This window comes from Heterodontus francisci, chromosome 19 (genome assembly GCF_036365525.1).
Source record: "Heterodontus francisci isolate sHetFra1 chromosome 19, sHetFra1.hap1, whole genome shotgun sequence".
Lineage (NCBI taxonomy): Eukaryota > Metazoa > Chordata > Chondrichthyes > Heterodontiformes > Heterodontidae > Heterodontus > Heterodontus francisci.
In genome coordinates, this window is record NC_090389.1 from 48,778,864 (window position 1) to 48,792,555 (window position 13,692).

The 13,692-nt window shown below is 42.7% G+C and overlaps 1 protein-coding gene across 2 annotated transcripts in view; it reads right to left on the bottom strand.

Annotated features, from left to right (window-relative positions):
• Positions 1-13,692, bottom strand: part of LOC137380048 (ataxin-7) — a 143,994-nt gene that overhangs the window by 71,075 nt on the left and 59,227 nt on the right. The window contains exon 3 of one of the 2 annotated variants that reach the window (XM_068051583.1): positions 2,665-2,769. The exons of the other annotated variant lie outside the window; for it this stretch is intronic. Within the exon in view, the coding sequence (XP_067907684.1) occupies positions 2,665-2,769 (105 nt within the window). The remainder of the gene's footprint in view (positions 1-2,664; positions 2,770-13,692) is intronic. 2 annotated transcript variants of the gene reach the window in all.

The following is a 13,692-nucleotide window of genomic DNA, read 5'->3' on the forward strand; positions in this document are numbered from 1 at the left end:
TTGTAGGCACTTTTTTTTGACGAGAGAAATGCAAACATAGAGCAATCAAGCAAGCAAAGAACCGTTCTCCCCCAACAATGTTTGAGAATCACACGATAGAACCTTCATTTACATTCGTGAAACTCAGTTTGTCTGGTAACTGTAGGCCCTAATCAGAATGGTGTTGAGTGCCAAATTGCACTTTCAGCAATAAAGGTACTTATACCAGTTATTTCTATCACTATTCAAATGTGCCTAAAACTAGTTTGGCCAACAGAACCTGGTGAACTGAAGATACAACAGAAGACCAGGAGAGGGAACTAAGTGAGACTGGAGTGGGATATAAAAAGAGCAACAGCACAGGAGACCAAAGATCAGGAGGAGCAGGAGTTGAGTAGCTCTGTTCGGAGAGGACAGGCCGCTTTCTGATCAAGCATTCAAAAAACAATTAAAGTGTGGCATCAAAGAAAAGCAGGTAAATGATTGGCTGGTGAGTATTTTCCTTCTCTAAACTAGGGCACTGGTCTAAACTAAGCCAGGAAATTAAACACTTCAACAGGGGTAGGTAGAACAGTGAGTGAATTAACAACAGGTTTGGCACAGAGCAGTTTCACCCAAGTGCAGATCTCACCAGAGTGCAAGGGAGTTTGTTGAGTGTGGGAACTCGGTGAAGTGAAGTGGAGGTAAGAAGTGCTGCTTGATATATAAACAAATAGGGTTAAATTAGAATTGTGAGCTAAGTTACAGTAAAAACATATAGCATATAACTTAATTTAATAAAGATTACCTAGATTTAAAAACTATACATGGACAATTGAGTGGTATTTCAAAACTGGAAAAACTAATTAGCTAAACAAAATACAATAGAGATGGCAGGGCAGGTGATGTGTTGCAGCTCTAACATGCGAGAGCTGGTGGACACCAGTGTGATCCACAACGATCACATCTGCAGTAGATGTCTGCAGTTTGAACTTCGGCTCAGTTGATGGGCTGGAGTCTGAGCTTCGGACAGTGCGATATATCAGGGAGGGACAAAGTACCTGGATATGCTGTTCCAGAAGGCAGTCAGACCCCTTATGTTAAGTACTTCAGATCTGGTCTGTGGTCAGGGACAAGAGGGTGTGACTACAACTGAGGCAGGTATGGAGATTACAGAAGGCAGCATTGGAAGTGCCAAACACCAAAAAAAGAATCTAAGTGCCGATTATATAGCAAATATCTGGGTTGCTCAAGTAACTTTTGATTACTCGGATGACGCCGTAATGAGAAAATCGGTGCAACATATAACAGCTTTAAACAGCAGTAATGGAACAGCTACATGCATGCCACATTTTACAGTACAGTCTCAGCTAAAATAGACTTCTCCATCAAGAAAGGAAGCTAAACCAGCTTCCTATTACAAAAAGGATACACTGTTCAACATTAAGCTTAGACCAGAAGCATATAGAGATATTGGGTAGCAGCATGACTCAGTCCCATAAATTAAACTGTTGACCATCAAGTTTCCCATAAAAAACATTTCAAAACCGAGGAAAACTATTGGCAACTTGTGTTCCTATATAATTTAAAGGATCATTAGATTTCTGTCTTTGTTCTATCAATACCTTTAACAGAGATGCCAAACACTAGGTCACTGAGATGCAAAGTACTTCGCAACACCACCTGGCTCTTCATGATGATTCAGAATTCTCATTAGACAACAGACATGCAGCACGGCATTAGGGAACCCAGGCTCGCAAAAGAGGCCAGAACACAATCACTTAAATATAGAAAATTTTCCAAGCCCTTAACAATACAATAATTTTCATAAAAAGGGATTCATCAGTAAAGCCAATAGACATTGGCAGTGCCTGAGGAACAGAGTATAATGAACACAGGATTGAGTCCGAGTCCAGACGGTTATGCAACATTTGTAGATGTTACAAAATGATGGAAGTTTTATATGGATGTAAGATTAAATCCCTTTGCTTTTAATTAAAGCTCCAGCTGATTTGAACGTCATGAATTTTTTTTAAACTAGAGTATTTTATATACACACATATGCACATCTATATTAAAAGGCCTGCATAACGCATCAACGTCCTAAGAATGTCACACTTACTTTCCCCCATCACACTTTGTTAATAACACTCCAGCACTAAATAATGCATCTTCTGGTGAGCAATACCACTTATCCTATATGATATTCCATGTAATCTCACAGTTAAGTTCAAAATCAAAATAAAGCAATTACAGAGCTTGTGTTCCACATTAAACTGTACTTATTTTGAAGTCTACTATATCGTCTGAAAATACTGCTCTATTTTGGGCACAAATTAATGATGATTTGTATGCAGTTTTGATTTAATTTTGGGGAATAGATCCACAAGCTTTACGAAAGTCAACAATGCAACATGTATCTGAACTTCATCATGTAACAATTTGCCATTTTTCATACAACCCAAGCTTTTCCTGCCCTCCATGGTAGCAATTTGTCAAGGACAAGTCAACTAAATAGATGAGATTGTAAATGAAGAACAATAGGTACACAATGTCAGAGATAAAATATCACTTGGGACACCTTGGATTGAGGGAAAAATTACAGGAAAGTTATTTCCACTAATATAAAACGAAGAATAAAACGTTTAGCAAATTAAGCTAGGATTTATATAGATTTAAAATGTATTGAATAAACTTTGAACTCACCATAATGTGCTTGAAAGGCCTGGGGCTTTACAACCTGATTACAATGATTACACATCACCAGATAAAAATCATCATGCGCTGGACAGTGACCAAATATTGGCATATCTGTAAAAAGATAACCAAGATTAAATTACCTTTAATATTAAAGCTGTGATATCATGTTCAGAATTGAAAACCAGAGAGTTAACCAAAAGTGTATTTTGTACTTAAATTATTCACCAGTAAATTACATGCATGTAAAATATAAAGTTAGCTTGAAATTAAAGAAAGTCACTAGTGCAAGATAAAGGATTAAAATGATCTAGTTTTCTGCATCATTTCATAAATGAACAGCTAACATTTTAAGAACACATTCTAAATTGAATGTAGCTATTGTTTAGCTCTGAGTAAAGCAAATCACTTCACAAAAATCATATCTACAATAATAAAACAATTTGATTTCACATCAGAACAGCAATAACAAGCAGAGAAAGCAGCAAATATTTTGTGGACTCTCCTGTGAACACCTTCACCTGCCCCTCCCCGAAGCAAGCCAAAATACGAACTAGTAAACTGCTACTGCAAATAACCTCACCAGTACCAAGTCATGTGATAGCATTATCCAGGTCAAACACTGTAAACAGCAGTTAAACCTTGGTCCTAGGTAATGCCGCATGAATCATACAAGGAGTGTTGTGCACGCCTGTGAAAAAAGTACATTTTTTTATTCTGGTAAACCCCAAGATGGAAACTAAAGGCTTCAATTTTGTTCACGGTTTAAAGGAGAACTAAACCCCAAAAGAAACTCACCTCTCTATACACAGCAGAGGTATATTTATCTGACCATTAACACTGGCAATACAGAATATATAACCTCAGGCATATCTGGAGAAGTAACAATTATATTCCACTGCTACACTTTTGCTTGCTCATCTCCAACAAGAGAATCTAACCATCTCCCCTTGACATTCAATGGCATTACCATCGCTGAATCCCCCACTAACATCCTAGGGGTTACCATTGACCAGAAACTGAACTGGAGTAGCCATATAAATACCATGGCTACAGGAGCAGGTCAGAGGCTAGGAATCGTGCAGCGAGTAACTCACCTCCTGACTCCCCAAAGCCTGTCCACCATCTACAAGGCACAAGTCAGGAGTGTGATGGAATACTCTCCACTTGCCTGGATGGGTGCAGCTCCAACAACACTCAAGAAGCTCGACACCATCCAGAACAAAGCAGCCTGCATGATTGTCACCCCATTCGCAAACAAACATGCACTCCCTTTACCACTGACACACAGTGGCAACAGTGCTTAACATCTACAAGATGCACTGCACCAAGGCTCCTTAGACAGCAATACAGCTAACATACCTTCCGAACCTGCAATCTCTACCAACTAGGACAAGAGCAGCAGATGCACGAGAACACCACCAACTGCAAGTTCCCCTCCAAGTCACACACCATCCTGACTTGGAACTATATCGCCGTTACTTTACTGTCGCTGGGTCAAAATTCTGGAACTCCCTTCCTAACAGCACTGTGGGTATACCTACCTCACACGAACTGCAGCACTTCAAGAAGGCAGCTCACCACCACCTTCTCAAGGGCAATTAGGGATGGGCAATAAATGCTGGCCTAGCCAGCGATGTTCACATCCCATGAATGAATAAAAAAGAAAATAAATCACTTAATCAGCAAATAGGGCGGCACAGTGGTTAACCGCAGCCTCACAGCTCCAGCGAGCCGGGTTCAATTCTGGGTACTGCCTGTGCGGAGTTTGCAAATTCTCCCTGTGACCGCGTGGGTTTTCGCCGGGTGCTCCGGTTTCCTCCCACTGCCAAAGACTTGCAGGTTGATAGGTAAATTGGCCATTATAAATTGCCCCTAGTATAGGTAGGTGGTAGGGGATACACACACACACACATCTGATTCAGCAACCATTTTTAATACCAAACAGAGCAGGGGACAGCAATATAAATGAGCTAAAATGATATTTGGAAACTTGCTGTCCTAAATTCAAGCAGCATGTGATGTATTAGATATGAAAGTTCAGATTTTTGTGGAAATTTCAAATTAGTGACCTTCTTTATTATGATTGTAAAGACAAATTAAAAATTCAAAACCAAGATACCCCATATGTTGCATGCAGGCAAGGGGGCACGGGCCTGTGGGAAGGGTGAGGAATGCAAGGTTACGGGAATGGCTCATTGGAGTGAGGGAGAAGGGGCAGGATGGGGATGTTGGAGGCATAATGGTATCAGAAATGATTGTGGGACATGGAAGCAATAAGATAGAATTAGCAGGATATGGATTTGTTAGGGAGAGGGTGTGCTGGGTGTTGATATACTGGGAGGTGATTCTAAGATGCGGAACAGTGGAAAGAGGGCTGCATGAAAGATGCATAACCACATTTGCTGGCTATAGGTTCTTTAAATCTATTATTGTATTTTTACTGCTTTAGCACCACACAGCTTAAAACCAGATCTCAGGGAACAGTTGGGAAAGCAGTGACAGGGGTTATAAAAAATGGGAAGAATTGGGAGAGGGGAGCGTGAAAAAAAAGCAGAGACACTTGGAATGTAAGAACAGCACCATCTATCGTCCTTGAAGATGGAATTAGGGGTGGAGGTTTTTAAACTATTACAGACAGAAATAATGTAACAGGGAAAAACAAGTACAGGAAGCAATTGTAACATTTATAGGAAGTGTATGCCATACACAAGGCATTTAAACTATTATAAAGCTATAAACACATTATACTGAGATAGAGAGCAAGAGAGATATTGTATGTTAAAAAGCAAAACACTGCAGTTGCGGGAAATCTAAAATAAAAAACAGAAAATGTTGGAAATACTCAGGTTAGGCAGGAATTGTGGAGAGGGGAGCAGTTAACATTTCAGGTTGTCGAGTTTTGACGAAAGGTCATCAACCGAAATCACCAACTCTGCTTCTCTCTCCACAGATGTCGCCAGACCTCCTAAGTATTTTGAAAATTTTCTGTCCTTTTTATTTCAGATCTCATACATACCTGTATACATGTGTGTTTATATAATGAGGGGACAGATATTCAGCACGTTAATGCTTCGATTCAGCTTGCCTACATAAAACGGATAGCCTGCACAAGTACCACATTCAATATATGACATCTTAAATCAAAGAATTCAAAATATCACAATGTCCATAATTAAAACAAAAAGCTTTAAAACGAGGCAAAGCCAGACATACTGCTTGAAAGAAAAAAGTCGGCTCAAACTAGGATATTAACACCAAGTTACCATAGAATCTTTACTAATTTGTATCATTTTAAATGGAGCCACCTTAAGTTTATTATCCATGTTTACACATATAATTCAGGATCAAAATGTTTTTTTTTAAAATAAGCTTTACTTGTATTCCAGCAATGAACTGTTAACAGCAGCATATAAACATCAGCATGCAAAACAGCCAACCAATAAGCTAATCTTTTAATCCCTGCACACCTGCTGTACATTAGTACTCACTTTATTTTACATTGAGTGTAAATGTCTGCTATTTTAAATGGAGCTTTCTTTAAATTGGTATTATTCCCCTCCTCCCCTGAAGCCTATAACTCAGTCTCAGGTAAGGGCAGTCCTCTGGTTCCTCATTCGAGATCATGCTTCATTAACGAACCAAGGGGCAAGGGTCAGCTGGCATCACAGCTGAGGCCGATCCCATCCTCAGCCGTACACACACAGCACGTGTCACTGGATAGTGATCAGGAGCAGGAACTCTGGTATAAAAGGCACCAACTGAGCAGGGGAGGGCAGCAAATACTACTCACAAGAGACAGGTTACTTTGGCTGTTTTAAAGTCGGGGGAACTGGTAGTACAGTAAAACGCTGAATTTTCTAATTGGGCTTTTCTGCAGAGCCTGACATAGGAGCATTCAATATAATTTGGGATGGAAAACTATAACCTACAGTGACGTCACCAAAGATTTATACCATTTGTTCAGCTGTCAGTGCTGCTTTTCCCCCTCACCCCTCCATAGAAAGCAAAATTTTGCCCTGGGTTCCCCCCCACCCCTCCCTATCTCTGAACCTGCATCTTTCTCCATCTCAAATTTCCCACATCTCCATGTTTGAATCTTTCCAATCAGGTTTCTGCCCCTGCCACAGCATCAAAACATCCTAAATCAAAGTCACAAATGACATCCCCTGTGACAGTGATGGTGGGGTATTAACCTCATTGACAGTCAACCACATTGTCCGCATATTTTCCAGCGATTCCGAACTTCACTTGGTTCCACTCTGACCTATCTAGAGTATCTCCAGCAATGGCTTCTCTTCCTGCACCATTAATTCTGTTCTTAGCCCCTACCTCCTCTTCTTGCTGCCCTGTGGTATCAACCATGGGGATGGGGTCAGCTTCATTACGCATGTTGATGACACCCAACTCTACCTCTCCACCATAGCCATGTGTGGAGCCAGAGGAAATGGGCAAGGTACTAAATGATTACTTTGCATCAGTATTCACCAAAGAGAAGGACTTGGTGGATGATGAGCCTAGGGAAGGGAGTGTAGATAGTCTCAGTCATCTCATTATCAAAAAGGTGGTGTTGGGTGTCTTGCAAAGCATTAAAGTAGATAAGTCCCCAGGGCCTGATGGGATCTACCCCAGAATACTAAGGGAGGCAAGGGAAGAAATTGCTGGGGCCTTGACAGAAATCTTTGCATCCTCATTGGCTACAGGTGAGGTGCCAGAGGACTGGAGAATAGCCAATGTTGTTCCTTTGTTTAAGAAGGGTAGCAAGGATAATCCAGGAAATTATCAGCCGGTGAGCCTTACATCAGTGGTAGGGAAATTATTAGAGAGGATTCTTCGGGACAGGATTTACTCCCATTTGGAAACAAATGAACTTATTAGCGAGAGGCAGCATGGTTTTGTGAAGGGGAGGTCGTGTCTCACTAATTTGATTGAGTTTTTTGAGCAAGTGACAAAGATGATTGATGAAGGAAGGGCAGTGGATGTTATCTATATGGACTTCAGTAAAGCCTTTGACAAGGTCCCACATGGCAGACTGGTACAAAAGGTGAAGTCACACGGGATCAGAGGTGAGCTGGCAAGATGGATACAGAACTGGCTCTGTCATAGAAGACAGAGGGTAGCAGTGGAAGGGTGCTTTTCTGAATGGAGGGATGTGACTAGTGGTGTTCCGCAGGGATCAGTGCTGGGACCTTTGCTCTTTGTAGTATATATAAATGATTTGGAGGAAAATGTAGCTGGTCTGATTAGTAAGTTTGCGGACGACACAAAGGTTGGTGGAGTTGCGGACAGTGATGAGGATTGTCAGAGGATACAGCAGGATATAGATCGGTTGGAGACTTGGGCGAAGAAATGGCAGATGGAGTTTAATCCGGACAAATGTGAGGTAATTCATTTTGGAAGATCTAATGCAGGTGGGAAGTATACAGTAAATGGCAGAACCCTTAGGAGTATTGACAGGCAGAGAGATCTGGGCATACAGGTCCACAGGTTACTGAAAGTGGCAACGCAGGTGGATAAGGTAGTCAAGAAGGCATACGGCATGCTTGCCTTCATTGGTCAGGGCATAGAGTATAAAAATTGGAAAGTCATGCTGCAGCTGTACGGAACTTTAGTTAGGCCACACTTAGAATATTGCGTGCAATTCTGGTCGCCACACTACCAGAAGGAGGCTTTGGAGAGGGTACAGAAGAGGTTTACCAGGATGTTGCCTGGTCTGGAGGGCATTAGCTATGAGGAGAGGTTGGATAAACTAGGATTGTTTTCACTGGAACGACAGAGGTGGAGGGGTGACATGATAGAGGTTTACAAAGTTATGAGAGGCATGGACAGAGTCAGAAGCTTTTTCCCGGGGTGGAAGAGTCAGTTACTAGGGGACATAGGTTTAAGGTGAGAGGGGCAAAGTTTAAAGGGGATGTGCAGGGCAAGTTCTTTACACAGAGGGTGGCGAGTGCCTGGAATTTGCTGCCGGGGGAGGTGGTGGAAGCAGGTACAATAATGACGTTTAAGAGGCATGTTGACAAATACATTAATAGGATGGGAATAGAGGGATACGGTCCCCGGAAGTGCAGAATGTTTTAGTTTAGGCAGGCATCAAGATCGGCGTAGGCGTGGCGGGCCAAATGGCCTGTTCCTGTGCTGTACTGTTCTTTGTTCATATGCTTAAACCCTTCAACAGCTCATCAGTCATCCAGTCTTGGATAAGCACAATTTCTTCCAACTAACCACTAAAGACTGAAACCATCATCTTCAGCACAAATTCCATTCTCCTCCCCATTCCCTGTCTCAGGCTGGCCCAAACTGCTCACAAGCTCGGTGTTAGTCACCCAGATCTGAGCAACCAAGCCCATACCCTTTCCAGTACAAAGATCACCCTGATTCTGCAGTCAGTGGTGAAGCAAGGGTGGTCGCCGCTGACCTTGATGAAAGCGGTGCTGAGATCTAGTGAACTGTGGCAAGAACTCTAACTCTCTCGACATGCAATTGATTGTAGCATAGTTTAATGGGGATTCCCAGCATCAAGCTGCAAGGATGTCATCAAGCTGTCCAAGCAGCCAATCACATTTAGAATTCTCTCAGCCAACAAACGAGGAAAAGTAAAGCATTACTATTCAGAGAACAAAATAAAGATTGGAACATACACATGGGGCTCAGGCAAAAGTTAAAATACCATGAAAAAAAAAACTTAATTGTTTTAATTATTCAAGTCTTATAATTAATCATGATGGAGACATTTAACATTCCCCAGAAATAAAATTATTCTATTCAAGGCCGGATCAGTTGTTTAGCAGTAGTTATTACACAGATCACTGTTAAAAATGGTTGCATCTCACTGAACGAGGCTTAACCTAATATTGGAATTTGAACGGTGATAACAGCAGAAAACGGGTAGATCTCACCAGATCAATTGATTTTGTGGACTATTGGCTTGGGTTGGTGGGGCTGGTGTCCATAGCAACCTATGGTGCAGCACTGAATGACAGACTGCAACATCAAGATGGACACGTTAATCTGTGCTTGTGCCAAATCTTGAAGTTATGGCCATCAGAGAAGCAATGACAGCAAACAGTGACAGTTTGTCAAAAAGCCCATAAATTTCAGGCCTTTTATATTTCCAAACAAAAAAAAAACAACTATTAGGAGCTTAATGTTGCTGTGTTTAAAAACACTACAGATGATTTCCTTATTTATTCTTAACCAGAAACTGAGAACGGAAGTATCACTAAGTGGCTTAGATATTGTACTCTGATCAACCACAAATCAAAAAAAAAATCTTGTTCCTGACCTAAAGTTAACTATGATGGGTCATTTAACACTGTGCTGGAGTATCATCTATAGGCAAAACTGGTAATGGAGGTTAATGCTGACAGTCTTACTATGGGTTGAAACATATGAGTCCAATATTTGCGACCTCCATAGTGATTTTGATATTAATAGGTCAATCATGAGTGACTTTGACACAAAAAAACATGCATTTATATAGTGCTTTACCACTGGATGTCTCAAAGCACTTTACAGTCACAACGGAAGTGTAGTCACAGTTGTAATGTAGGAAATATGGAGCCAATTTGCCCACAAACTTCCACAAACATCAATGTGATAATAACCAGATAATCTGCTTTTGTGATGTTGATTGCTGGATAAACATTGGCCAGGATACCACGGATAACTCTCCTGCTATTCTTCAAAACACCACCATGGGAACTTTTACATCCACCTGAGCAGGCAGATGGGGCCTTGGCAAACTTACGTCTGATCCAAAGGATGGCATCCCCGACTGCAGCACTCCCTCAGTACTGCACTGGAGTGTGAGCTTTGATCTTCGTGCTCAAGCCCTGGAGTGGGACTTGAACCGCAATCATGCAATTCAGAAGCGAGTGCACAACCAACTGAGCCACGCTCAGTTTAAAAGCAACTTCACTCACAGAAAACATAACCTGTTTATTCCTGATACAATAATTGCAACAACTAGCCACACTTCTCGAGTAAGTGACTAAGCCATTCAATTTGAATGCAAACATTATATGGAATTGGTCTGAATTATGTTTGATTGCCAGCCTCAGAGCTTAACAGACACTTACTTAAAGCTAGTAGGCAGCATTCTGTATTTTTCAGCCTGATTGGCTCAAATTGGACAAGCTGCCTGAAGGTCTGAGAGGGGAAGAGTCAGGCAAATGTCGGAATGTGAAGATCATGGCTGCCAGCACTTCCAAGGCAGGCAGAGATCATCTATGTGTTGCAAAAGAATTTGTGTAAAAATTAAGTACCGTGGTAACACTGATGACAGTGCGCAATGGATTGCAAACTGGCTAAAAAGGTAGACAAATGGGACTGCTTTCCAATGTGTCCCTGTCACTCGTGGGGTGCCATAGGGTTGCTTAACTATCTGAGCAGGGCACAGTTAGTTCTGTGATTGAAATTTGAAAATGGTACTAAATTGTGAAGTAGTCAGGACTTTAGAAGGAAACAGATTACAAGTGAATATAGATAGTTTGCAGAGGTGGGTCCATTCAGCAAATGTCTTTCAATGGCAAGTGTGGAGGAGGTGGTGGTGTAGTGGTATTCTCACTGGACTAGTAACCCAGAGACTCAGGGTATTGCTCTGGGGACATGGGTTCGAATCCCACCATGGCAGAAGGAGGAATTTGATTTCAATAAATAAAAAATCTGGAATTAAAAAACTAGTCATATGATGGCCATGAAACCATTGCCAATTGTTGTAAAAACCCATCTGCTTCACTAATGTCCTTACCTGGTCTGGCCTACATGTGACTCCAGACCCACAGCAATGTGGTTGACTCTTAACTGCCCTCTGAAATGGCCTAGCAAGCCATTCAGTCGCACCTAACTGCTACGAAGTCAATGAGGGAGGAAACCAGACAGACCACCCGGCATCGACCTAGGCACCGGAAATGACAACGGCAATCCCAGCCCTGTCGACCCTGCAAAGTCCTCCTTACAAACATCTGGGGACTTGCAAAAGTTGGGAGAGCTGTCCCACAGACTAGTCAAACAACAGCCTGACATAGTCATACTCACGGAATCATACCTTACAAGACAACGTCCCAGCCACTGGCAGGACAGAACAGCAGATGTGGCGGCACAGTGGTATACAGTCAGAAGGGAGTTGCCCTGGGAGTCCTCAACATCGATGCAGACTCCATGAAGTCTCATGCCATCAGGTCAAACATCAGCAAGGAAACCTCCTGCTAATTACCACCTACCGCCTCCCCCAGCTGATGAATCAGTACTCCTCCATATTGAACAGCACGTGGAGGAAGCACTGAGAGTGGCAAGGGTGCAGAATGTACTCTGGGTGGGGGACTTCCATGTCCATCACCAAGAGTGGCTCGGTAGCACCACTACTGACCGAGCCCTAAAGGACATAGCTGCTAGACTGGATCTACGGCAGGTGGTGAGGGAACCAAGAGGGAAAAATATACTTGACCTTGTCTCACCAATCTGCCTGTCGCAGATGCATCTGTCCATGACAGTATTGGGAGGAGTGACCACTGCACAGTCCTTGTGGAGACAAAGTCCTGTCTTCAGATTGAGGACATCCTCCATCGTGTTGTGTGGCACTGTGATAAATGGGGCAGATTTCGAACAGATCGAGCAATGCAAAACTGGGCATCCATGAGACGCTGTGGGCCATCAGCAGCAGAATTGTACTCAACTATAATCCGTAACCTCGTAGCCCGGCATATCCCTCACACTACCATCATCAAGCCAGGGGATTAACCCTGGTTCAATGAAGAGTGCAGGAGGGCATGCCAGGAGCAGCACCAGGCATACCTCAAAATGAGGCGTCAAACTTGTGAAGTGACAACCCAGGACTACTTGCGTGCCAAACAGTATAAGCAGCATGCAATAGCCACAGTTAAGCCATCCCATAACCAACAGTTCAGATGTAAGCTGTACAGTCCTGTCACATCCAATCGTGAATGGTGGACAATTAAACAACTAACTGGAGGAGGTGGCTCCACAAGTATCCCATCCTCAATGATGGGGGAGCCCAGCACATCAGTGCAAAAGATAAGACTGAAGCATTTGCAACAATCTTCAGCCAGAAGTGCAGAGTGGATGATCCATCTCAGCCTTCTCCTTGGGTCCCCAGCATCACCGATGCCAATCTTGAGCCAACTTGATTCACTCCGCATGATATCAAGAAACAACTGAAGGCACTAGATCGGCAATGGCTATGGGTTTAACTAGTCCTGGCTCTGTGGATTGTATCTTCTTAGCAGGGCCTGGAATGCACTTCCTTGCCTTCAATGTCTGGTGATCAAAATTCCTTTGGGTTTATTGGAGCAGGGAATAGACCTTTGTCTTCACAAGCACTGTTAGTATGCAAATGCTATTCCAGCCAAGCGTCTGGTGATTTTTTTTTTTTTAAAACAAGTCCTTTCTTCACTCCAGCAACAGTTTAAAATCAATGTTCATATGAGAAAATGTCTTGCCATGCCCCTAGCCAAGCTGTTCCAGTACAGCTACAACACTGGCATCTAGCTGGCAATGTGGAAGATTGCCCAGTTATGTCCAGTACATAAAAAGCAGGATAAGTCCAACTCAGCCAATTACCGCCCCATCAGTCCACTCTCAAAAATCAGTAAAGTGATGGAAAGGGTAGTCAACAGTGCTATCAAGCAGCACCTGGTCAGCAACAAACTGCTCAGTGACGCTCAGTTTGGGTTCTGCCTGGGCCACTCAGCTCCTGACCTTATTACAGCCTTCGTTCAAACATGGACAAAAGAGCCAAACTCCAAAAGTGTGAGGAGAGTTACTGCCCTTGACATCAAGGAACCCTAGCAAAACTGGAGTCAATGGGAATCAGGGGAAAACTCTCCGCTGGTTGGAGTCATACCTAGCACAAAGGAAGATGGTTGTGGTGGTTGGAGGTCAATCATCTCAGCTCCAGGACATCACTGCAGGCGTTCCTCAGGGTAGTATCCTAGGCCCAACCATCTTCAGCTGCTTCATCAATGACCTTCCTTCAATTACAAGGTCAGAAGTGGGGATGTTCGATGATTGCACAATGTT